The sequence below is a fragment of the Trichinella spiralis genome (assembly GCF_000181795.1).
Source record: "Trichinella spiralis strain ISS 195 chromosome Unknown Scfld4, whole genome shotgun sequence".
Lineage (NCBI taxonomy): Eukaryota > Metazoa > Nematoda > Enoplea > Trichinellida > Trichinellidae > Trichinella > Trichinella spiralis.
Window position 1 is genome coordinate 3,151,571 of NW_003526943.1, and position 26,518 is coordinate 3,178,088.

Genomic DNA, 26,518 nt, shown 5'->3' on the forward strand with positions numbered 1-26,518 from the left:
GCAGAGATGTGCGAAGTAATTTTTTGTGTAATATAAAGTGGAAATATTTTTAAGAAAAATTTTCAATCTCCATTAAACACGACATATGTATGATAGAAATGGAAAAGGGATTGTTGTCAATTGAGAAAAATACAGTAATGAATCGAATTCTCCACCATTGAAGATGATGTTTGCTACTGATTCTAGTAGCTTATTTTTGCATTTTAACTTTGCCCATTATTCTTCTTTCGGCTGACCAGTGGTCACCGATTGTACAGTCGATGAATGATGCTTCTTATTATTGTTTTTTTTCCGTGCAAGCTAACCGTTCAATTCCAAAACCGCTTTGTCATTTCAGAACTAGCCGTATCGCCTCTTTGTTGTGCATGCATATATGCTTGTTTTTGTGTGAGATTTTGTTTGTCGGGTATAAAATATCTCGTCCGGGTGGGTACGCGTGTTTGTTTGTTCGGCTCCAGCGACGTTCGCACGGACGCGTATGGCGCGCCCGTGTCTGCTTCAGACCGTGGTTGTTGACTTTGTCTGGCCCGGCTTGACCGGCACTGTTATTTATTGTTTGTCCGGCAAACAGCCACTCCACGTAAACAACAAAACTGCAACAATTCACTTTGCAATTTTGACTTTTCCAATCTTCACTGTACAGTTGGCTCTGGTCTGGTCTGGTGGTATGTTTTTACAATCGTGTGGTATTTATCCACAGTTTTCTTACGTTGGTGAGTTATAATGTTTTGTCATTTTGCTTTTTAATGTGCAACGGTGGTCCATGTTATATTTCCCCCCTCCCTCTCTCAATCTTTCTTTATCTCTCTCTATCTCTGTGTTTTTATTTCTCTCTTTTATCATCAGATTCCCTGCAGAGAAGATTGATTGGAGGGCAAGTTTCCTGGTTGCTGGGGCTTTTCGTATTATTATTAACGCTAGTGGACCCTGGTTAGTGACCTAGTTTTTCAGCGACCGCGATCGGTCAGCAGAGATTGGAATGGCGCCACAGATCTTGACAGAGGCACAACGCATAGGCAATACACACAGATCGAGAGAGGGCAGTATCATAATATGATCGATTGTTGCCCGTAGGGACGAGTGAGAAAAAGGTGAAAGCGGCAGCAGTTGGAGAGCAGCAGCGATAGCGAAATTGTAAAAGTATGAAAACGACAGTATTCACAGAGGCGGCCTGTGCAATGTCAGCAGCTTGGGTTCAATGAACCCCGCTGCCGCTGTCGTGCAGGTCAGAAATGCACAATGCGCGTCTGTCTGTAGCACATCCGCGCTACCCTGTGGAAGGAGCCTTTGTCGTTCGTGTCGGGTTCAACGTGAAGTGACGTAATCGGCCGGCTCAGTTCGCCCCATTCGGCACCGTATCCCGTGCAATTTTTGCTCTTTTCGCCCGCTCGCTGCGGCTGAGGTTCTTACCGAAAACGGTCAGCTTGTAAAAAGAGCTAAATTAATATTTTTTAAAAAAATATATACCAAAGAAAAAAACAACAAACACTTCGCTTCTTCTTCTTCTTCATCTTCTTCCATATTTCGCCTCGTTGCTGATGATCGAAGATCGGCGTTACTGTACGATGGAGGAAACTGGTGCCGGAGGCGGTCGAGAGTCGACGTTCGTCATGAACGATTCGATGTTCAAGGATTTGTACCCCAGCAATGAGCCGACTGGCGTCGATTCGGTTCAGCTTCCTTATTACAACGGCAAAACGACCGCCACTGGAGAACAACAACATTACACTCCATTGTCCGCTTATCCATGTCCGCCGCCTCAGTATAATGCTTACACGTCGACGCAACAATCTGGTCTGCATTTGATTCAGACCCCAACTCCCGGTTTTAGTAGTTCCGGTAATTTTTGTGGCTCTTACCCTGCCCAGGGTTCGTCCACGTCTGCTTCTTCATTGTTGTACGGGTCGCATGTGGCTGTACCGGACAGTACGACCAATTTAACTCCACAGCAGCAGCAGCAGCAACAACAACAACAGGGCGTGGTCATGCATCCCAAAACCGATCGGCCCGATATTTCAGCCAACATGCCCGTATCCGGGTATTATGATACAGCGACGCACCAGGGTTCTGTCGATGATTATTCCTATGCATCGAAATTCTCTTCCAGCAGTAAGCAATTCGAACCTGAAAAAACAATATTCATTTGTTTGTTTATTTATTTTTGTTTGGTTTTGTTTTTTGCTTAGTTTTTTTCCTATTCCATCAGCATTAGTTAGTTATTTTATATATATTTACACTTATTGTCAGTGGTATGAGAAGAATTTACTATCCAACACCTATCATTCTGCTCGTGTAGTTCTTCTTATTTTTGATAAATTTAGAGATATAGATTTAGCAAAGAACAAATGGTGGAGGTAATGGATTTTTTCAGCTTAAAAAATTTTACATTTCACATTCCGATGCAGAAATGGGATCATTTTGTATTCTGTGTGTACATTAAATTCAATATTCAAGTGAAAAATTGATGAGTTTGAAATTTTTCATTTCTTTTTGTTTTTTTAGAAGGCAATTACACCCCTAACAACAGCAGCGGCAACGTTAACAGCAGCAGCAGCAACAACAACAACAACAACAGCAGCGTTCTTCCTATTCTTAACGATCCCGCTGTTGCCACTGCATCGACAGCTGGGGGAAATCAAAAAGCATTCGTGCCTTGCAAAGTATGCGGCGATAAAGCATCCGGCTATCATTACGGCGTCACGTCGTGCGAAGGCTGTAAGGTAAAGTTTGCACTTTACTTATTTATTGTTGATCTTACGTATTATTTCCAATCTTTTGCATTGTAATAAAATAAATAAATATATATATATATATATAAATTTTATTGAATGAAAAGATTTTTGCTTTTGTTTTCACATTATGATAAGTACAATGCAAATTGTTGGAGAAGAGCAGCTAATTGTTGATGACCTGATTTTTGTAGCTCTTACTCCTGCGATGATGTTTATTATACTGTACTTGCTCCACACTGGGTTGGTTTTCGATGACCTGCGTTCCGTTTTTTTCTGTTTAAAATTCTTTATCTTTTTTTCATATTTATTCAGTTTATTATAAAAGAAAAAAATTAATAATTTTGAATTGAAAGCTGAATAGAGAATAATCGTTTTTTTGGGGGGGGGGCGGGAGTATGCTTGTGCTGTACTGTACTGTGCTGGCGTGTGAACCGGACGCGTTTGCGTTTCCAAGGTCATTAGCCAAAATTTTGCGGTGCTGTGCCTGGCACGCTTGTGCAGTAGAAAGTGCAATTTGCCGGACGTGGACCTATCAGAAAACCTGAGGGAATTGTAAATTCCTGTTGAGTGACAACACAAAATAATTCAACTCATTTCCAGGCATATTTGAATATAATGAAATTTTTTTTCATTCAATGATTCATTCTTGATAAATTTTTCTTGCTTTTCTTCTTTGTCTCTTTATCATTATGAATAATAATAATAATACTAATAATAATAATAATAATGGCAATTGTTTGTTATTTATTTTCTTTGGTATGTCAGCTGATTGTCAGCAATGATCGCTTCATGTACGGATCTGGAATTTCCAGATTGTCATAGCGATCGTATTGATAAGCAAGTATAATTTTTGTCATTGTTGTCCATTTTGAACCGGTGGTCAACGGTCAGTTGTGTATTGGGGTTGTTTCAGTGGTAATTGTTGAACGATTTGCAAAATGATCTATGCTCTGTTTTGCAGGGCTTCTTTCGAAGAAGCATTCAAAAGCAAATTGAATATCGTTGCTTGCGCGACGGAAAGTGTCTCGTTTATCGTTTGAATCGCAATCGATGCCAATATTGCCGATTTAAAAAATGCCTTGCCGTTGGAATGTCTCGCGACTGTAAGTAACAATTTATTTATTTATTTATTATTATTTTTTGCTTATTTGTTTCATTTTATTAGCTTCTTTGTTTTTCAGTTTACATTGAATAATTACACATTTCAACACCAATAGTAATTATAATAATTTATTAGTTCAGGCTGTAAAGATTACTGTTCTTTTTGAAATATGTTAATGGACGATAAACGGTGAATGCTGCTTTGAAACGACAAATATTGAAAACATTTGCTTTATTTTTTAGTTTGCGTTTATCGTGAAAGTTTTATACATTTTAATTATTGCTTCTCAATAAATCTTGAACTGTTCATCTAGTTTACAGGAATGATACAGTTGCACATTGCATTGAGCATACTGTTGATAATGATTGCAGAAAACGTTTGAATTTTTGTGAAACTTATTTTGTGGTAATTTGAAATTTAAAGTTGCTTTTTTTCAGCTGTTCGCTATGGTCGCGTTCCGAAACGTTCTCGTGATCGAATGCAAGAAGATGTCAGGGTAACATCGATGACTGGAGAATCAGAAGTTGATAATGAAGTGGAAAAGCATCAGTTGGCATTGTATGACATCATTCTGAGCGTTTCTCAGGCTCACCATTCTAATTGCAATTATGCTGAAGACAAAGTTCGTAATTTATCTCATCGGCCAATGCATTTTGTAAGTGTTTGTTATTATTCAGTAGTATTATTAGTGTACATTGTAATGATAAAATTGACTGTTTTAAGCCAATAGAACGCCGTTTCACGATGACGAATGGCGAACGCTTGATACCTATTGGGAACATGATGGAACAGCAGAAAATTGTCATGTGGGAAACATTATCCCAATATATAACACCTGAAGTGCAACGTGTGGTTGAATTCGCCAAAAGACTTCCACGTAAATAATAAGTTGAAAATTGAAAGCAGTATTTTTTTCTTATTGTATTTGGTTATTTTATTTGATCATTTTTATTGTTTACAGATTTCACCGACTTTCTGCAAGGCGATCAGTTGGTTTTGATAAAAGGAGGATTTTTTGAAGTTTGGCTTATAAGAATATCGCGCATGTTGAACGTACAATTCGGCACAATGACAATGTGCGACGGCAGCTTTCTTGGACGTGATCAGCTCGACGTCATTTACAATGTATGACAAGCATTTTTTAATTTCACGATTCCATTATTTCATTATTTTTTTTAAACTTTTAGCCAGATCTTGTCAATGCGATATTCCAATTTGCTGCGGGGTTTAACAATATGCATCTCAATGACGGCGAAATTGGGCTGTTTTCTGCCGTTGTGCTGTTGTCAGCTGGTAAGAAACGATTTGGCGGGAAAAAAGATGTTTCTTGCCTAATTTTATAATTGTGCAATTTTAATTGTTTCTTTAAAAATTAGATCGCGTTGGATTGTCAGATCCAAAATCTGTGGAAACTCAGCAAGAAAAACTGATCGAAGCTTTGAAATTGCAGCTGACCAGAAATCATTCATCTGATCCTCAGGCTTTGTCGAGCTTGATTCTAAAATTGAGCGAACTGCGCAGCTTAAGTAAGTAGAAATAGAAAAAAAATTTTTTCTCTTTTTACAAAGTAAAACCAATCATTGAATGCAAATTGCTTTTATTCAGCTGCTCGACACAATGACGTTCTGATGTGGTACCGCGCCAATTACAGACGAGTGAAAGTGCCACCTTTGTTCTCTGAAATATATGACATTCCTCGGGATGATGTTGAAATGGGCGTTGGTGACGTTGCGGTCAGCAGCACACATCAGATCAGTTCCAATTCACACGAATCTCCTGTATCGACGAATCATGCAGCTGCGCTGAATTATCCACAGTACGTTGTCGACGTGAAAGGTCCCATGATGGATCCAACGTTGAAGCCTGACAACGTTGCTTGACACAAGTAGACACTGCAGGAGGCAAAATACACAAGCTTGCTGACTTTAATAACGATTTTTTTATATCATTTATGATATTGTTGAATTCAGTAGTAGCATTTTTGAAAAGCCAAATTACAGACTTAAGTTTTAAATTTTGAAAAATACGCAAATATACTTTTCATTCAGTGCTATTATTATTATTATTATTATTATTATTATTATTATTATTATTATTATTATTATTATTATTATTATTATTATTATTATTATTATTATATCTATGCTCTTACTGCCTGCCTGATCTTTTCAAGCAGATTGCTTATTGTTGCAGTGATTAAGGATTTCATTTTAGAATTCTTTGTTCACTTTAAAATTCTTTGTCCTTCATTCGAGTGTGCCTTCAAAATTTGCATCTCTTCTTTTATTATTTGTTACTTTTTCTCCGTATTTGTTTGATTTTTTTGTACTTTTTAATTCTTGCATGAATTTTAACAATCTACTTATTTATGTTGAAGAACTTAAAAGACTCGAAGCTCAATAAGGATCAAATTGTGAGATGTTTCTATTCCATTTTTGATTTTGGAATTTGTTTCTCAAATGTCATCTTCCATCTTTTCAGTTTATTTTTTCTCGAAAAGAAGTTTTGTTCAAATCTGACTGAAGTGCACTTTTCTGAGCAGGTTTCATCAACCAGTATATTTATTCCTATGTATATATGTATGTATTTATTTATTTATATATACGTTCATGTATTTACCTTTATCTAAGTCACTACTTTACAGTAACTACATAATTTTGTAATGTTAATTTGCCTCCACATTTTCATAGTTTTGTAATGTCACAGTGTCTCTTTTGAGTAAATAAAGCAAGCATGCATATGTGTTTGTTCATTATAAGATCAATGATTACAGGGTATTTGCAGTATTGCAATCTTGGATCGCTCTATGTTACTTTTTGTGCTGGGAAAATTCAAAAATTTTATATTTTTCATTTAATTTTCTAATAATGCTTTTAAGGAAAGTGTTTTAAGAATACAGTTTAAAGTTGTTCCACTTAAGCGGTTGCATTTACTAGATAAAAAGTATTTTTAAAATGATGATTTGTAATTAGAGTACTGTTAAAATTACAGACAATTCTGGCAATTACTTTTCACCAACCCAATCGTAAGTCAAAATCTTCTTATATTATGTAAATTATAGGAATACATAAACAGCATGTTTGAAGAAACAATTAACAACCGCTGCTAATTTGTTCAAAACAGTAAGCGTTCAGCTAACTAGGAGTGGCTAATGTGGGTGTGGGCAGGTGAATAGTTTTCATATAGCATTTAGAAAAATATTTTTGTGAATGAAAATTGTTATCACAGAAAAACAAACATACCGCTACCAAAAGAAAGAGCAACAAGAAAACTGCTGGATTACGTAACTTTAATAGTAGTGACGTAACATTAATAATGGAAGTATTTATTATTCCAAAATTACATTGTGTCTGTTTGAAGTTTCGTCACTCATTGAAATTTTGTTTATTTAAATATATTATTTGTGGTGAAGTTTATACTTTTTCATGATCAGAATTCCTGAAAATAATTTTTATCATTATTCTATATTTTATTGTACCAAAGTGACGTTATATCAAATGCGATAGTAATAATTCAGAAAAAACAATACAAAAAACAAGTTAAATAGTGATTTTTATTTTTCACTAGCCAACAGCAGCAACAACAACAATAACAACAATAAAAAACAACAGTGAACGGCATTAACAAAGTGGAAACAACGAAAAAGGAAAAAACTAAATAATACAATACAATGAAATAAAAAACAAATACAATACAACACAACACAACACAATAAAATACAATCCACCACTTGGAAGGCGGCATTAAATCGGCTCCGGCGTTATATACATTAAAGCTTCTAGGAACTGCTCCAGCGTACGTCTACCGTTGGTGCATTCACCCGTATATTGTGCAACCTGTCGTTGCTTTTGAGCATAAACCCTGTTTACCCGTCTCAAGTCACCAACGGTCACGTTTCCTGATAGCACTTGTTGAATCAGGGTGTCCATAACACCCTGTTCTGCTATCAGGATCTGGAGCAGTTCATACAACCCGTTATGACTTTTAGCCGCTTTTCTGTTGAGCCGATTGTGCCAACCTTCCATCCAAGTAGTTATTGGTTCTGATATTTACATTATGTACATTCCAAATTGACAGTCGCTCATCGGTCATCTACTCTTGCCGAAAATATTGGAATAAAGCTAATAAATTACCCATAGTGCTTGCTTCAAGCAGGCTAACACCCGTATTAACATGCGGTACAGGGAGGAAAGCGGTGGCCAGGAGCATTCTTATCTTTCTTTTTCTCTGTTCTTCAGTTCTACATCTTGTTTTCAGTCCCAGCTCACCGACTTTCCTATGTACCGCCTGGCAGAAGTGGAAGTAGCAGCCCTGTACCCGCGTATTCGAGACGTAGCCCTGAATCACGGGTATCAGGGCCGTTTCAACATCACAAATTATACTTTCTGGGTTGAGATTGACCCCGAGGACTGCCGCTTTGTTTAGTAAAGCTTGAAATATAAACCCTTATGTTCCAATATCAGTTGTTGTTAATCCAAACAAACAGTTGTTGATACCATTGTGGTACAACCTTGAAATTACCAACCATGCCCCAGGTTCGCATGGCTGCCAGCAGTCTAATGTTGGAACCCGTAGCAAATACCAGTATATGCCTCGATGCACTCTGCCACAACAAAAATTCTTCACCGGCCTTTGTTATCCTAAACGGGACAAGAATTTGCAAGTCCCGACGATGTTTGGGCAGTTTTGGGTATCGCTTAGCCCAGTGGCTGTACATCGTGGACTTTACCCGTTTAAAAAGGGGAAAACGGCCAGATGTGGATGGGTGGGCGGACGCGGCGGAAGCTTTCTCATCATGAACGGCCGAGATGGGTTTCGTTTCTTCCGCGCTGCGCTGCGCTTTTTCAAAAGCGCCTTCTTTTCCATTTTGTATGCCAAGTGCTCATCCACCGGGCAGCTTTCAATGTGATCATTCTGCTTGCTCACCGATGTCACATCAAGATTGGTCCATATAGCACCACCGCAGCCTTTTTTATCCTATACCAAAATAAACTAACCCTTAATAACGAAGGAAACACACTGGACATTTAGCACGTACTTTCGAGCACCTCCAATATTTCTGTTTGCCGGCACGTTTTAATTTATATATCCTGCCTACAATACCACCAAATTGGACCAAATCCCGCAACGATTTGGTACAAGGTGTAACTCAGGGACATCAGCCATAACAAGTAACAGAATAGAAAATGATTCGAATAACTCTGGAACGCAAAGCACTGAACGCAAACGCAACACCAAAAATAAAAATAAATTGGATAGTTTTGAATTTCATTTTAAATAACCATTTTGCAACAATATTTCGCTTTCATTTCATATTTTATCTACAATCGAAGATCAACTTGCGATATTCGTTGTGGCACCAATGCCTTTTGTTGATGTTGTCAGAAGATCATTAATCACAGACAAATGGCGCACAAATGCTAACATCAAAGTATGCGCTGTCCACTAAAGAGTGAATTTGAAGCAGCTTTAACTGCTATTCTGCTTAGTGCTGTCCATCGCTTCCTTTCTGCTTTCAAAGTGTTTTACACTCATTTATCTCAGTTCATCAGATAAATTACGTTTTAACTGGCAATTATATGAGATTTATGAATAAGATACTTTTCCAATTGTCAAAAAATGTTCTGAAGAGTAGCTAAAAACGATTTTAATACAAAGGAAAAATCAACAAGTGACAAATTGTCCACAGCTGCAGTTCTGAGTTAAAATTAGGACTGGCAATTGCTAATTTTTGTTAGCATTGAAATATTTTTCTGATTTTCCTGCCTGTTCTCAGAAAATGTTTCTGGTTTGCAAACGAATTTTATCTTTAATCTTTCCAATCTTTCTTTCGCTCCTGTTCACAAGAGTTATTGTTTTCCTTCGTATATTTTATTTAAATAAAAAATTAAAAATCTGCAATATTATTTACAAATGTTTCCACTTTGTTAATGCCGTTCACTGTTGTTTTTTGTTGTTGTTGTTGGCTGTTCTTTACTGTTGTTGCTGCTGCTGTTGGCTTGTGAAAAATAAAAATCACTATTTAACTTATTTTTTGTATTGTTTTTTTTCTGAATTATTACTATCGCATTTGATATAACATTACTTTGGTACTATAAAATATAGAATAATGATCAAAATTATTTTCGGGAATGCCGATCATAAAAAAGTATAAAATTCTCCACAAATAATATATTTAAATAAACAAAATTTCAATTAATGACAAAACTTCAAAAAGACACTAAAATTTTGGAGCAATAAACATTTCCATTATTAAATATCCATATATAATTACTACTTTTAAAGTTACGTAATCCTAAATGGAATATTTGAACCAATGAAATGAAAAAATATTACAGCTAATCACAAGGGAAAAGTTTGAATCAAAGAGTAGTTAGACAAAGAAAATCAGCAAGACAACGACATCACGGTCCAATAAAATAGCGCGGTAAACGACCAATAAGAAAACGCGTTGCAAAGTGGGACCGAATTGGACCATCCCAGCTGCTGAAGGATGCAAAAGAAACTTCAACGAACTTTTCGAAAACACCGTGAAATAGAAATGTGAATTTCATGAAAATAATTTCGTCTGTTTAAACAATTTTTTGGTTTCGGCCACCTCAGGCAACGGTCAATAAGAAAATGCCCAATAAGATAACGCTATCAATGACCAGCAAAAAGACGCGATGAAAACAATGAAGCGGACCATCTTTATTTGCTTAAGTAATTAGATTTTGTAGAGTAGCGGCAGTTTGGTGTGATTTATTAGGGGATAGATAATGCAGAAAAACAGTTTTGTCAAGGAAATCAAAGCAACTGAGAAAATAGCATGTATCTAACCGAACGTGCGAAAAGTCTGAACTGTGACTTGTTGTTACATTGTTTATTCTTAATTTCACCTTTTTTTTCTTTGAAATGATCCTATCTAAATGCAACTTTTTTGTTTAAGTTAAAGCAACCTGCATCTGCTGTTTTTATTTGATAATAGGAAAAAAGAGCTGCATTTTTTGGAATAATTTACAATCAGATGCATTGTAATTATCTACATTAGTTGTTTATCCGTTTCTCAGTTTATCATTTATAAATTTTTCTAGTTTCTAGTTTCTTTTTTTTAAATTTACATAATAATTAAATGACATAAACTGAAGTTGTAATGAATTCAAATTTTGTGGATCACAGCAACATTTCGTACTGCACCTACGTACAAGTTAATTGGTTGTTAAATATGTAAATGTAAATGTTGCAAGTATTACAGTATTTGTTGTATTACCTGATTATCATACATTTTTCACAAAAGTCTTTTAATATTGCGTGAATTTTTTTGCACATTCAATTTATTTTTGAGCTTGATAAAATAATAGTTGTCAAAGTATTTTATTACTTAAACTGTTCTATGTTAAGATAAATTTTTAATAAAATGAATGAAAAGATTAGAATTTAAGAGCAAAAAAATATTGTTCAATAAATCAGACGTACTTCAATGTACGTTAGTGTATTTAAATTTGAAAAAAAGATTGAAGCTCTCATTTACGTAAAAGTTGTTTGCACCTTCTTATTAATATTATATTAGAAATTTAATTTTGATGTTGATATGCAAGTGAGGAGTTATGCAATTTTGTGCATTCAAGTAAAGCGAAAAAATTATTGATTAAATGGAAAACATTTTAAAGGTATAATATATGACAGACAGATTTGAATTTCTTTGTATAATCTTGAATAAGGTAAAGTTTCACTCTTAGATGTGAAAAATTGGAATTGAAAATATTTCTTAAATATTGCTGCCAAAACAGTGTGTTGCATTAAATGTTGACTTCTTAGTGCTGAAGAATATTCTTTGTGTTGAATTATTGCAAGCTGTACTATGCGATAGCAAAATAAACAACATCGCCATCCTGATCGCATAATTCGTCTGTTTGCACTCAAACGGTGATTGTTCTTCGAAAGGTGACAGTCAGTGCCATGAATAGACACTGACAAGAGTATCTTGTATTAGCTAAATCCAGTCGGTAAATTTCAGTTCCATATCGCTGTATAATAAGTAAGCGAATTTTTAAATAAAATGATGCTTATGAGAATTTATTTCACTTATATATTTTTTTTGTCTCATATTTGATTTTGTTATTAAATGCGTTCAGCTGCACACATCTATGTACCATTTTTTTAATGGTCATGAAGCATTGCTGCCTTTTTTATGCTTGTTAATTAGTCGGTTTATTGACTACAGGATAATGTAAAACAATGAATTTGATGAATTTTTAAAGCTGTTTTAAATTATTTTTTTATTTACATAATGAACAGCTTGAAAAGCTGCATGTTCGAGCATGTTGCAAGCTGCTTTTCTTCGAATGATAATTTACATTTATATTTATACTTGATAATGATACATTTAAATATAATTATGCACAGTGAATGAATTGAATTTTCAGAAAAACAAAATGCTGCCATTTTTGGAAGTTGCTCTGCAAGCGTTGCATAAACAAAATCATGATGATTTTGTCGATAGGATGAATTATTATTATTCGACGTTGATATTGCTTTTCTTGGCAATTCTGGTCAGCGCTAAACAATACGTGGGTCAGCCGATTCAATGTTGGGTTCCAGCTCAATTTCGGGGCGGATGGGAGCAATATGCGGAAAATTATTGTTTTGTCCAAAACACTTATTTTTTGCCTTTTAGCAAAGATGTTCCAAGGTTTGGAGATTAGACTTTAATTGAAATATTAAAAACAAAAAAAAAATTTTTTCTTTTTACCATTTATCAGGGAAACTGCTGAAAGAGAATACAGAAAAATTGGATACTATCAGTGGGTTCCAATTGTGTTGGCAATTCAAGCGTTGCTTTTTTATTTACCGAATATGATCTGGAATTTTTGCAATTGGAAATCAGGTAAGCGATTTGCTGTGCAATTAAAATATACATTTAAATTTTCCAACTAGTAGATATTTAAAAAATTAAAATTATTTATTTAATCAAGCTGTGGTTTTCACTGCTTCTAAAACAACTCTTCAGATCATCAATATCACATCTTTTTTGTACAGAAATTTAATTTTAAACTATTCGACATAAACGAACTCGCTAAAAATGCTTTTTTTAATGCATGCTGATAATTAAAAATGCAATTATTATAAATAACTTTACAATGAAATACAAATTTACAATGAGCACGCAATTCTATTGTTTACAATTAGCCATAAAAAGCAAATCAAGCAGTGTATTTGAAACTGAATTTGCAGAATGAAGAATTCTGTCAACAACTGATTATTGCAAAATTGAATTGAAATTATTATTCAAATAGAAGAATATGAAAATGAAGTGCAAATTGAAATTTCTTGTTACAATTGTCAATTAGTGCATAGACGAGTTGAAATAAATTGCATTATAATGCGAAGAAAATTATTTGAATTAATTTTTTGCTATATGGATGTTGCATCAAAAATAATTTTGTTTTTCTTTTTTGCACAACTGTAAAGGTATATATGTGAAACCGATTCTGCAACTGGCCCGTGATGCAGCATTTATTGATATACAAAAACGAGAGACGTTTATTCAACTTCTGGGTCGATATTTGAAAAGGTGCATATCCCACCATGAAGAAATGCGACGACATCCGAGAAAATTGCTCTGCTTCAAAATGTGCCGCATTTCTGGCAGCTATCTGACATATTTGTATTTGTTCATCAAGTCGCTTTATGTAATTAACGTGATTCTTCAGTTCTATTTGATGAACCACTTTTTGGGCACCAATTACCAATTTTGGGGTTTGGAGATTTTGCTCGACATAGCCCGAGAGAGAGAATGGTCGGACAGTGGTCATTTTCCACGAGTTACATTGTAAGTAAATTGCATTCTTTTTTTGATGTCGAGCAGAATTTTCAATATCCTTTTTAATGTTGACTTTTAATTATTGAAAAGGTTGTTTGATTTTAATTATAAAAACGATCTAGATGCGATTTCGATGTTCGCACCATGGGCAACATACACACGCACACTGTTCAATGCGTGCTGATGATCAACATGTTCAACGAGAAAATTTACATATTTCTTTGGTTTTGGATGTTCATCTTGGCTATATGCACGGTGATGAATTTGATCTATTGGCTCATTGTGTCGTTCAAGATTTCCCAACAAGAAACAATGGTCGAAAATTATTTGTCGCTGACTGCTGAATTTGAAAATCAGCCAGTCGAACGCCGCCACGTGCAACGTTTTGTAAGGCACGTCTTGAAATCGGATGGGATCTTACTTTTGCGTTTCATTGGCAGCCACGCTGGCGATATGATCATGACCGAACTCGTCTCACGTTTGTTCCAGTAAATTTTTTTTCTTTCATTTTAATTAATTAATTGTTAAAATATATTCCAAGTAACGTTTTGTATTCTTTCCACTTTGAATGATGTGTTAATGTTTATGCAAATTCTATTGTACTGTTTAAAATTTTTTTAGAGATTTCCTTGAGGATAGAAAATCCATTTTGGGAGAAGGAAAATTTGAAATCGGCAGTTCCGGTCCAGAGAGAGAAGCGAAAAAATTGCCTGCTAATTGGAGTCGAGAAGGAACTCTTTTGAGTGAACAGTGAAATTAAATTTTTAGAACTGCCATTTAAATTTGGAAAATTAAACGATGTATTTATTCATTTAACATTTATTTATTTTTATTCATTACAAAAATATTCCATTTTAATCAATCTATCGAGAAAAATGACAACTTAATTATTATTCGACTTTATAAATATGTATTTGTATGATTATTTTTAGATAAATTTTAATTATGAAAGCACTGAATTTCAATTCACTATAAACAACATTTGTGACCAAAAAAAGATGTTTGTTATGTTGCAAAGGAAAACAAGAATCTTCCATAACAAAACATATATTCTGCTTGCACAGTAAAAAATTGTTAGAATTGATGCGTTTTATAATTTAGCCTAAAATTCACACGTGCAACTCATCAGTTTTTCAAAAACTACATTTTTCAATATTCCATCGTAGCATTGTTCACATTAATTTTTCCATTCAAAAGTTCCATTTCAATGTTAATAGTGAGTATTAAGTTGTTCTTATTCTTTCTCAACTTTGTTGCAAGGTAGTCTGCTTCAGCATCTTTGTCAACTGCTTTTATTTTAATGTTGGTGTGAATGTTATGAAATTTTAATTTATCCGAATTTGGAACAGATTTGATGATAAAATTTGTATCGGCTGCCATGTTGCTTTTGTTCCACATGCGATAAGGCTTTTCATTTATTGGCAGTGGAACTTTATTTTCATTTTTGCATTCTTTTTCTACAGTATTCACTTGCTGAAAATTAATTTGTACCAAAGCAATGCAAATGAATTAATATTTGCTATTTGTTCAATGAAAATTTTCTGTTTTACCTTATCTTCTTGAAAGTAATTTTTCCAAAAATTCATTTGCGATTCATTCACCAAATTAATCAAAAAGTGTTTCTTGAAAAATAATTTGAATCAAAATTTATAAACAAATTAACATAATGGACATTGTCTTACTTTGTTGTACTTGAATTCTAATATATATTTTTTCGAAAATACGTCACGACTCAGCATTATTCTCTTCTTTTCAACGATTTTGAATTGTACATTTTTCATATCCTCCAAGTAAAACGACTCTATTATTTCTGAATTCTGAAAAAGTATTTATGCAGATTTTATCACAGATAAAAGATCCATGAACGTACATCATTTTTGTAAAAAATCATATAGTTTTCATTTTTGGCAGCCCGACGGTAATGCCAATAACGAGGTATCCATTTCTGTTCGCATTTGTACAAAATTTCTCCAAGATAAATGTAACTGCACTTCTACATTAATAAATAATAACAATTATAAAATCTCAATATTTTCCAATAATTATTACCGACATTATTTTCATTACATCATTAAGAAATGTAGCCAAATTTGACTCTCGGTTGTCAAAGTCCATTTTCAGTTGACAAGTTTGCAAAGTATTGAATTCGTATTAAATGTGAAAAAGTAATAAATATTTTTAACTACTTTCAATGCTGCGTTTCAATTGTCAAAGCAAAATCAAAGCTGACACGGAATAAACTGTTGTAAACTTGTATTTGAGCATAAAGTGAGTCGATTGCAGAAAAACTTTAAAATTTCTAGAAATTTAAGTTTTGAACTGTACTTTAAATAATAATCCGAAACATAGTAACTTTAAAATATTCATAAAAGAATTTCAGCTGAAGCATAGTATATAAATTAAACTATTTATAAATATAAATAAGTAAATTAAAAAATATATATGAAAATGGTAAATTTAATATTTTTTGTATTTCTGCCGATATTCACTTTTAAAATTTTCCGCTTTCTTTTTAGGCCAATTGTATTTTAATACCATCAAATTAATTATTAATGATAATTATTAAAGAATGCATTGCTAACTAATTTCAATTCTTTTTATGCAATGTGCACCAGTTTGCAATTTGTCTTAGATAGCTTTAATGTTATGTGCATATCAATTTATATTTATCTATATAGTATGTGTGACAGGCGGCTAACTTGAAAGCTTTGATATAGTGATATATGATTCTGTGCACATCTGTTTCTAGCTATGGCCTACTTGAAGATGACAAATCCATTAATCATAGTACGCTTTGCTGCACAGTATTTATAATAGCTAAATTCACATAAACAAAAGCTTCAAAAATAAAATGTAATAGCTTATTTAATTTCTGCTAAATGTTAATTTCTTTAGGTTACCGTAAAGTTAAATTAATAAGCAATCATTTTAATGCGTTTCAAAATGAGTTTGTCAGATGTTTTTATAGAAATTTAAATTTTTCTACCTTGCCGATGGGCACCACACGATTTTGGCAAAATGTGTGCTTGAAACTTGTTCAGAAAAATTTACTTAGCAAAGCTGATTGTTTGTTTTGATGATTTAATAAGAATTGAACAATTTTTTTATTTTTGAAAAAAATCACAATAAATTAGCCATATTTTTTACCGTCAAGATAGAAAAGATTTTATGTTCCAATGCAATAAATTAAATAAATTTACATTTAATCACCGTTAAATCTCATATTGACGTTTACAAAAAGAAATTATTTATTCAAAAAAAATATGCATTCATCAGCATGGTCAGTTAATAATGAAAAAATTTTCTGCTATCAGTGTAGATTGCTTTTCTCAAAGAAAAACAGTACGACTGCAGAAAAGCAAAGTTGACTCTTAGTGGGGGAGAGTTGTTGGACTGGATTTTTCATACCCGCAAAATGCACTGCAACTGGTGAATTTTATTTGCTTAACCTCGTATAGCTTGTGCGTTTTTCTCCAGCTCAGCACACGAGAAGCAACGCAAAACTGGGCTTTGCCACCGTGTCTCTCAAGCTAACCAACGGGCAGAAATGTTCACCTTCAATCATACATTCAAAGCGGACACTGTCTGGATATTAATATTAAACGCTTTATTAATTTATTTTGTTCAAAGTTTAAAAATTGTCATATTTACTCCTGATTCGCCGAATGCCGGTCGAGAAGCGTTGAACAAGCTTGCACAAGAGTTGGCATTTCGAAATCACGACGTGTTCACATTTCGAACTCTGCTTCTTCCCGAGCAGCCATATTTGGTTGTTCAAAGACCGCACAAAGTTACTGAATTCAAATTGCAAATTGACTTGCCACCTGAATGGATTTTTCATCTTCGAGCTTTTGGAAATGCATCAATTTGGACCACCGAATACGGGGATCAGAAATATCTGCACTCGCTTTGGAAAGCGCAAGTCGAAGCTTGTTCAACGACATTGAACAGTGATTTTTTGGATCGTCTCCGACAAATCACACCGGATGTGTGCATTATTCCTTCTGGTAGGCAGTTTAAACATTTTCCTAAGCAAATTTACACTTCAAATGCTTGATTATGCAACTTTCAGACGACCCCTGTGCACTTGGTATTGTGCACGCTTTGAAACTCCCATTCATCTATTACGATTCAGATGGGCTTCAGGATGAAACGGTAATTATTAGCATTTGTGCTTTGCAAATGCTTTACAGATTTTTTTTCAGATTCTCTCCGTCCGACCTCAGTTATTTCTCCAAGGACTGCCTCCTTCTTCACGTTCCACTTTGCCCGGACGAATGTCATTATTTCAAACAATATTAAATTTATTTTTATTCTCTTCTGCTCACATTCGTGACACTTACATTCCTCTGCTCCACTGCTGTCTTGCTTCGGAAAAATTCAAACTGCTCGAATGGCCAATTTTGCAACTTTTCAAAAATAACTCTCAACTTGGTGTAGAATTTGCCCAACTGTGGTCGATGAAGCAAATACGTGCCGAAGCTTTAGCCGTGTTCGTCAACACGGATTGGCTGCTCGAAGATGCGCATGGACTTTATCCTCCAAAAATCATTCCCATCGGCGGCTTTCACATGGATCTTCCAAGACCACTTTTCAGAGTAAACTATTGAATAATTTTTTTTCTTCTTAAAAGTTTACATGTTTAACGAACAAGCTTTGAAGCCGTACAACGAAAGCATAGACAAAGCTAGCGACGGTGTAATTGTGGTGTCGTTTGGCAATCGAGTCAATTCTTCAGCCATGCCTTTGTCTGTTGCCAGAATCTTTTTGCAAACATTTCAAAAGCTTCCTGGATGTCGAATATTTTGGCGCATTGATAGTTCGACAATAGATGGAATTTCACCAGAACAAGTTCCAAGCAATGTCAACTTGACTCAATATCTTCCACAAGTCGATCTCTTAGGTATTGCAATTTTCATGTTCATGTTGCACTGATGAAATGGTGATGCAAAAAGCAATAAAAAACATTTACCTCGAAACAGGAGCGAGAAAAACTCGTATGCTAATTTCACACGGCGGTGCACAGTCGATCATGGAAGCTGTACACGCTGGCGTGCCTGTGCTGGGGATTCCACTGATCAGTCCAACATATCAAACGCTGAGAAAGTTGGAAGCTCGAGGAATGGCTCTAATATTGGATAAATCCAATCTCACTGCTCAGAATTTGCTAGCGGCAATTCTAGCTGTGCTTCGTAACAAAAAGTGAAACTGCAAGAATCTTTTTTTTTTATTTATTAAAATTTAAGAGAAGAATTTTTCAGATACACGCTCGCAGCCAAGCAAATTTCGAAAATGTTCAAAGATCGTCCCATCAGTCCAATTGATAACACAATACATTGGGTTGAATTTGTCGGCCGTTACAAAAGAGGATCATTTTTCACTTATGAAAAAGACATACTGTTTAGCATAACTTCGCTGACTCATGCAATGTTTTTTTCTGTCGTTCTTGCTGCGTTCAGTTTGGCTTATTATTACTGGATGTTTGGTAGAAAGCACTGTACCACTGATACTGAAGATTCCAATTCCAAAGCGGCAAGCACAGATTCTGAAATTGATTCTTCAGAACGAAAAGATATTTCAGATGAAACGATTCCTGAACGTCGTGAAACTCGTTCAACAAGTAAAAAAGTGAATTCATTATCAAGCGTTGCAAAATAGACTTTGTTGAGGATGGATTTTTTTAAAGAATATGAACATATCTTTAGCGCAATTGTTTGAATAAATTGAATATATCAGAAATTAAATATTCTTTATTTTTAGAAGTTTCGACAAATTTAAGAAAATAAACTGAACAGACTTGGTGGAAATATGCAAATGCAATGCAATTTGTGCAAAAATGCATCTCATTCAAAAGTACATGGGATATTTTTGAAAATATTCATTTTGATGCTTATTTAATTTGAAAAGTGCAATGAAAAACAATGCACAGTTCGCTTCATGTTTATAAGGTTTTACGAATCCACTGCCGCTATCTTAATAAGTAGCATGAATCGTTTTCTGTGATACTGTTTAAGCCTACAAATACCGAACTATAACAAAAGGTAACTAGGGCATCTGTTGGCTTTGCTGCTTGTTGACCTCTGCAAAGGTCACATGCATTTTTTTATACTTTTTATGGTCAAGTACAAAATTCAGTTTGCTGTAAGGTATGTTTCAAAATTAAAATATCATTTTCACTATTCCATTATAAAATATGCATTTCTATGTGCTCACACTTTTGCATCAGATGCAGCTTTGGCATAATTTTGATGAAAGTTGATATAACATAAAGAAATATCCGAGCATGAATTAAATTTATGAAAATATGAAAAGTATAATTTTTTCAATTGAGAAATATTTCTGTCTATTACAAGAATATAATACAGCTATTATTGTTTGTTGAATAAATCAAGTACAGCCGAATTAAAAATAAAAAACAAACAAACATATGGCACAAGTGTTTTAATAATTCAGATTCAGAATTAACGTTTAGTAAAAAACAGAAGCTTCATCAGCTTTTGTTTTTTATTTCAAAGCATTTTGACTGATAATGATGCAGCTTTTTTGCAATAAATAAGTCAGATGATACAATTTATCAGAATTATGACTTGTGAATTCCAATTATACTTATGAGATGGAATAAATTGCAAAAGGATGCTTGAAATAAAGATTTACTGTACACAAGTGTTACCTTTTTTTCTTTTATAAATTATATATCATCAATTGCGCATCCATTTTACACTTGATTTTCTATTTACTGTAGTTTTTGAATAACAGTCATCTGTCATCGTGCATTAGAAGTGCCGACGTGTGATTTGTCAATATTTGAATGGCCATTTGCTTAATACAGAGGTGTTGTTTGTAAATTTGCCCAAAAGAATGTCCTTTGCTGATGAAGTGTCGTCTGTTCATTCGGAACGTTCCGGCCAGTCGTTTCAACGCGATCCGTACCAGAGTCGAAATTGCCAGCAAAGACGCAAGCAGATGAACCGTAAAGTGATGAGCGGTCGTGGTGCATGTCATGGCACACCAAACTCATTGCTCGGCCCGGATAAAGTAAGCTGCATCTCAGTTCAATTTCTCGGAGATTGTTCAGTTTTCTTTGCTCCCAATGTGGCCGATTTGGGATGATTTTCCAACGACCATGCATTAATTCAAGCTATAAATCCCAGTCCAATTTCCGCATATCAATAAAATGCTTTGAAGAGAATTATTTATAAGTTGATCGTTCCGCCAAACAGTTGCAGAAGCATGCAAGCAACTAGCTCTGATCAACTGTTGGATCGATTTGTGATGCATTCTTGATTTGACCTGAAATCTCTGCAGTATATTGTTTTCTCCTCTGTGGATTGAGTTCTTTTCAAATAGCTCGCTCGTCGGTTGATTTCGTCCAAGTGAGAAATATCCATCCCATTTTTAAGAGATTTATATTTCAAACTCTAAAATTCTATTCAATTGAAGACTGTCATCTTGTTACTATGTACTGTTTTCATTTTATCTCACTACTAAGTAGGTTGTTCAAATTTCTTATTTAAAAGTTTCCACTTTTCACGATAGTAATTTTTTATTGACTTTTTGTATTATTAATATAACGCTGGTTTTTGAAAAGTTTAATAATCATAAAAGCATGTTGCAAAGTTTTCAAACAGGAAATAGAACACTGCCAGCAACATCTGGCACTTGTGAATAGAAAATATTTTAAGCTAGAAAGTGAAACTGACGTTGACATTATTTTTTGTCACAAGTTGAAATGCAAAGCGGATGTGTGCTTTTTGGACGGATGGCTTTTATCAAATTTTCCAAGCAGAACATTTCAAACGTTCGACCAGATGTTGCAATTGCAGTAAATGCAAATAACTGATAAACAACAGCGTCCATTGTTGCAATATTTTTTTGGCAGTTGGCATTTTCTTGTTTACTGCTTGCATTCGTAGTTTGAACCTTCCAAGAGAGAGCTTATCGAAATGTGTGTAATAATAAGTTTTGCTTTTTGTAGCTTTTTTTTTTTTGAAATTATTCCATCGAATGCTGCGAAATTGAATTTCATTAACGACGACGTGTTTCATTCGTGAGAGAATCAACCTTTTGTATTTTTTTTTATTAATTGGACAATTTTATTACACATTTTGAACGTTTCAGCAGGAAGTTACTGTTTTTTTCATTTAGAAATTTTTTTTGTGATTTTCAATATTTTTATTTTTTGAAGAATAATGTGTTGAATGAAATGTAATTGTTTTTTCTTTTTTCAAATGTGCAATGAAAATGAGTTTCAGTTAAAATTGGGAAATTTTAATTTTCGTTCTCTGTTGCTTGCTTGCTTGCTTTGTTGCTCTTCTGTTGACTGAATAGGAGGAGTGATAAATTGATAGCAGGTGCGAGAAAGATAATTTCATTTCAATGCAATCATTTCTGAAAATAGTCGCATTCAGTGCTTTGTTCTTTTTGAAAGATTAGTTTTATAAAATCGATTTTCCGAAGACAATTCCTTACGTATAAATTGCTGCGAAAGTGAAGTATTGAATTGCATTGAATTTTTTCTTTTTAAAAAATAAACTCTTTGTTGTTGTCTATTTAAAATAATTGAGCGCTTTATTTTTTTTAAAGAACTGTATTAATGTGAGGACGGAAATAGCAGCTTGTCGCATTTATTGTACGTATGATGTCGCGTAAGAAATGAAAAAGGTGTTTGAGATTTTCATACGCGCACGTTGGAAATTTAATAATTTCAAGTATGTATTAATGTGGCAGCCGTTTCATTTTTCGCTTTTCTGATTGTTTGAGCTATGGGGAAATGTTTATTTCATGTTTTGTTAAATGGAAGGCATATGGATTTCAGTTTTGCATTTTTTTTGTAGAAATATCAAACAGCATCTTATTACTGAAGTGAGGTCTTCGTTTCATTCATTCAGTTTATTATTTTTTTCAAATATTATACGACAGTGTTTCTTAAACTTCAACTTGTCTCTCTCTGTGTCTTATTATGTGAAAGCAGAGAAAGCGGATGAAACAGTTTTCATCAAAATATGGTGGTCGATTCAAGTTGATGTGAATTTGTTTTTTTCCTTTTTTGAATATCAACAAGGGAAAAGGTGTTGAACTGTTGAAAATTATGTTCAAGTTGTATTAGTATTTATTGATGGTCAAGTACAAAAGATTTTGCAAACTGTAAAAAGAAAGAAATATAGAAGCGAGACGGTGTTTGTGAATCATTTTTGATGAAAGCGTAAATTTTCATCAGTAGCGCACAGAGCAGAAAATTCTGTCGGCATATTTCAAGAAAATTAATTGAAATAGATGAAATTGTTCGGCAGTGCATTTTGTTGATAGCTTTATGTTAGCTGCAGGTTTGTTGCATTTCCGATTGTTTTTTGATTGTTTGATTGATTGATCGATTCGTTGTGTTCGGGTACAGAGAAATTGAAATCAAAGAGGCTGAGGAACAAAAAGCAACACCGATCGAGCACATCTTGTTGACCAGGTGTGCAGGCAAATTGTCTTGCCCTTGGTCGGTCGGCTTGCTTGGACATTTGGTTTATTGTTGGGGACTGGTTTCGGTTGGTTTTTGAAAATACATACATATATGTATATATTATTTATTGATTTCCCATAAAATGCTTTCAGCTTTTCCCGCTTTGCTTGCAGTGCAGTGATGTTCAGTGTGCGGTTTGAAATTTACCACCAAAAACAACGCACGCACGCTGCCAATGCACCACAACTTTCATTAATTTATTAATAATTTAGTGCGTGATCGCGATGGATGTCGAAGATGATGGTCCAGAAGAAAATTGGGCTGAGAATACGACTTGCTTGACTGGAAATACCAGCGAGAGGTCGTTTTCTTATGACGACCTGCGCCGCTTCAAGCAGGAACCGTTGGCCCGATCGGCCGGTGGTGGTATGGGTGGTCGTCGGTCGGCTTATTGGTCAGCCAGATGCAGTCGACTGGTGTCGAATATCTGCTCAAGTGCGGTGGCGTTGCTGTCGGCGGTCAGTCCGATCGCGATGGTTTCGATCCCCAAAGCGCAGCTCTTGTTCGCCTGGTCCACCAACGACAGTTCCAAAGCTAACAACGACGTGTTCGGCGGCTGGCAGACCAGTGAATGCGGCGCCGACTGCCAAGGTCTGCTGATCGGCTTCGTCGTCAAGATGAGCTTGCTGTTGTTGGGAGTGTGGGCGTTGTTTTGGCGCCGGGCCGACGCCAGCTTGCCGCGGCTTTTCGTCGGCAGGGCTTGTCTTTTGGCGTTCGTCTTCTTGTTCCTGTTCGCCTATTGGCTGTTCTACGTGGTGCGCATTGTGCAAAAAGCCGAACCCAGCTACACGGTGATCGTCTCGTACGCATTGTCACTGGTCGACGCGCTGCTTTTCGTCCACTATTCGGCGCTGGTGGCCGTGGAACTGCTGCCCCGCCTGCGACCGGTCTGCAGGGTTCACGTCCTTCGGTCGCCGGACGGCTTCAGCCGCAGCTATTTGCTCGGCCAGCTGAGCGTGCAACGGGCAGCCGTGCAACTGCTCCACTGGTATTACCGCGACTTCCCCCCTTACAACCCGCTGCTCGATCGACCTCTGACCTCAGCCAAGGCGAAAAAATCTACCGGCTCTCAAGTGGGCGCCAACCCAGCACCGCCACCTGCTGGCGCTTTCAAAAGTAGTAGTTTGCATTGTTTGTTTGTTTATTTGTTTATTTGAATTTGAATGTGGTTCAGTTTACGACGTCGACGGTCGCAGTGAGGCGGTGAGCTTGTCGGACGTGAACGCCAAGGCGATCATGGCTGCCGCGGCCAGGAAACGTGACTCGGCCCACAACGAACGATTCTACGAGGAACTCGAATGGGAACGGCGTGTTCGTAAGCGTAAAGCCCGACTGCTCACAGCCGTCGAAGAAGCATTCGCCCACGTGCAACGTTTTCACGACGAAAAAGGTAAACCAGTAACAACAGTTGAGCTTGTTGTTGTTTTGTTTATTTATTAATTTAAATTTATTCATTTTTGAACAATCATTTTTTCAGGACCATGTTCATTGATGGATTCTTGCGAAGCGGCCCAGTCAATTTTTCCGGCTTTGGCTCGAGCGTTGCAAAAGTACCTTCGCGTCACTCGTCAACAGCATCGTTTTTCCGCGGAAAGTATCCTCGACCATCTGTCCAACTGTTTGACGTATGACATGTCGGCCAAGGCATTTCTGGAACAATATTTCAACAATAACGACGATTTTCATCAAGTAATAATAATAATAATAATAATAAGATTATTAATTGATTAATTAATTCATTAATTCATTATTAACAGGGCATCCAAACACCAGCTAAATGGTCCATTGTGTGCAAGCAATTGGTATCGATGAACATTTCGGATGGGATGATTTTTCAACTGCGTTGTCACTCTCCGGGTTTTGACACGGGTGTGTCATTGCTTTGCCGCGTGTCACGATTGCCGTTTTTGGATCTAACCGAACACTCGATCAATCCCAAAAATGATGCCTTTGTTCTGAAATTCAATTCCGAAACATCTGTCTGATAACACCTACCTTTTTTTACAAAATTATTATCATTAATAATAATATCAATTACATTATTATTATATATTCATATTTATTCACCATTATTGCGTTGTTTCATTTTTAAAGCTTTCACTTTCAAACTACTACCTGCTTTATTATTATTACAGTTCTCTTTCTTTCCAATTTTTACCTTGTTATACATATATATAATATTATGTTTTTTTATAGACTGTAGCCATATGCTGCCTAACCATATGTATCTAAGTACATGCTCAACTATTTATAATGCCTTTTCAGATAATCACTATTATCAATATATATATATATATATATATACCATTTATTGATACTTGTTATTGTCGAAATTCCAAATAAAACTTCACATACCTCATCGAATGGATTTTACATTGAATTAATTCTTTGGAATGTAAACTAGGTCATCACATTAAAGCGACGAACTTTAAATGCAATTTTCAAGCTTCAGGTTTTTTATTGATAGGTGAAATTTTAAACCACAATTACTCTTTCTTAAACTAACATTTGGTTGAACATTAAATTTTATATTTTTTTCTCTTGTGTCATTTTCTTTAATTCTATCACTCAGAATGTGGATAATTTTCATAATAGTTTTGTTGCTTTCAAAAATTTGCATTTTTGTGACAAACAGTACGTCGTCGTGTCAACTGAACGTGACCAAGTTGATGATGGAGGTGGATGTTACGGAAGAAAGCGTGGAAATTCAAAGCGGATGGCCGTGGACAGTGCAGTGCAAGCCGAATTCGAAATCCCCCCACGACGGATCGCCAGCAGTTTGCTGGTGGTTGCAGGTCGACGGGCGTTGGTTCGAAGTGGATACCGACGCACGGCATTCGTTGATCGTTGCCAAAGGCGACAGGCTGAAAATTCTGACCGCCTCACCGGAAATGAACGGTCATCGACTGTTGTGCGGCTCAGCTGACGGACGACACTATTGGAGAAAAATGCAAATCGCAGTGCTGCTCTGCAACGGTACCACGGATCCGTGCAATGGGCGTGGCCGGTGTGTTTGGAGTCGAATGGCGCCCCATACCCTACCGATTGTCAGCTGCGTGTGCGAAAAAAACTATTATGGCACCTTTTGCACCGAATACATCGGCAATGCGGTGTTTCACGGTTGGGCCACGGTGGTCGCCGCTTTTCTGCTTCTACTGCTCAGCACTGTTCTTTACTCTTTGAAGAGGAGCAAAATTGACAAAATGCTCCACCAGCAGAGGCAAAAGCAGAAACGTCTGAGAGCCAAAGCCACCAGAAGGGAAATGAAATATCCAGTCAAAACGAGACCAATTTCACGACCCCAGCCGATCACACTTCGTCAACCTAGCAAACCTAAATCGAAAAATTTGCATCGAAGAAGGAAACACAGATAA

General features: G+C 35.5%; 8 protein-coding genes across 8 annotated transcripts; 5 read left to right on the plus strand and 3 right to left on the minus strand.

The window, feature by feature from the left end:
- The first annotated feature begins 1,538 nt into the window (after positions 1-1,538).
- Positions 1,539-5,714, plus strand: Tsp_00794 (nuclear hormone receptor E75). The gene is made up of 9 exons (XM_003376544.1): positions 1,539-1,839; positions 2,626-2,720; positions 3,694-3,835; positions 4,272-4,489; positions 4,558-4,711; positions 4,796-4,959; positions 5,022-5,127; positions 5,211-5,360; positions 5,440-5,714. Exons 1-9 carry the CDS (start codon positions 1,539-1,541, stop codon positions 5,712-5,714), a joined length of 1,605 nt encoding a protein of 534 aa, XP_003376592.1.
- Positions 5,715-7,577: 1,863 nt separating this feature from the next.
- Tsp_00793 (ATP-dependent RNA helicase DDX19B) lies at positions 7,578-8,551 on the minus strand. The gene is made up of 3 exons (XM_003376545.1): positions 8,356-8,551; positions 7,968-8,264; positions 7,578-7,876 (listed from the first exon to the last, which is right to left on the minus strand). The coding sequence occupies exons 1-3, from the start codon at positions 8,549-8,551 to the stop codon at positions 7,578-7,580; spliced, it is 792 nt and encodes a 263-aa protein (XP_003376593.1).
- An 8-nt stretch (positions 8,552-8,559) lies between these two features.
- Positions 8,560-9,261, minus strand: Tsp_00792 (hypothetical protein). The gene is made up of 3 exons (XM_003376546.1): positions 9,174-9,261; positions 8,938-9,050; positions 8,560-8,811 (listed from the first exon to the last, which is right to left on the minus strand). Exons 1-3 carry the CDS (start codon positions 9,259-9,261, stop codon positions 8,560-8,562), a joined length of 453 nt encoding a protein of 150 aa, XP_003376594.1.
- Positions 9,262-12,248: 2,987 nt separating this feature from the next.
- Positions 12,249-14,390, plus strand: Tsp_00791 (innexin unc-9). The gene is made up of 7 exons (XM_003376547.1): positions 12,249-12,505; positions 12,576-12,700; positions 13,285-13,505; positions 13,527-13,637; positions 13,759-13,951; positions 13,994-14,114; positions 14,258-14,390. The coding sequence occupies exons 1-7, from the start codon at positions 12,249-12,251 to the stop codon at positions 14,388-14,390; spliced, it is 1,161 nt and encodes a 386-aa protein (XP_003376595.1).
- A 395-nt stretch (positions 14,391-14,785) lies between these two features.
- Tsp_00790 (hypothetical protein) lies at positions 14,786-15,751 on the minus strand. The gene is made up of 5 exons (XM_003376548.1): positions 15,686-15,751; positions 15,507-15,629; positions 15,361-15,453; positions 15,187-15,258; positions 14,786-15,109 (listed from the first exon to the last, which is right to left on the minus strand). Exons 1-5 carry the CDS (start codon positions 15,749-15,751, stop codon positions 14,786-14,788), a joined length of 678 nt encoding a protein of 225 aa, XP_003376596.1.
- A 636-nt stretch (positions 15,752-16,387) lies between these two features.
- On the plus strand, positions 16,388-18,246 carry Tsp_00789 (hypothetical protein). The gene is made up of 4 exons (XM_003376549.1): positions 16,388-16,440; positions 17,114-17,643; positions 17,709-17,791; positions 17,842-18,246. The coding sequence occupies exons 1-4, from the start codon at positions 16,388-16,390 to the stop codon at positions 18,244-18,246; spliced, it is 1,071 nt and encodes a 356-aa protein (XP_003376597.1).
- Positions 18,247-18,575: 329 nt separating this feature from the next.
- Tsp_00788 (2-hydroxyacylsphingosine 1-beta-galactosyltransferase) lies at positions 18,576-19,294 on the plus strand. The gene is made up of 2 exons (XM_003376550.1): positions 18,576-18,838; positions 18,898-19,294. Exons 1-2 carry the CDS (start codon positions 18,576-18,578, stop codon positions 19,292-19,294), a joined length of 660 nt encoding a protein of 219 aa, XP_003376598.1.
- Positions 19,295-20,494: 1,200 nt separating this feature from the next.
- Tsp_00787 (strabismus protein) lies at positions 20,495-26,518 on the plus strand. Its single transcript, XM_003376551.1, has 5 exons — positions 20,495-20,671; positions 23,357-24,260; positions 24,319-24,534; positions 24,622-24,769; positions 25,717-26,518. The coding sequence occupies exons 1-5, from the start codon at positions 20,495-20,497 to the stop codon at positions 26,516-26,518; spliced, it is 2,247 nt and encodes a 748-aa protein (XP_003376599.1).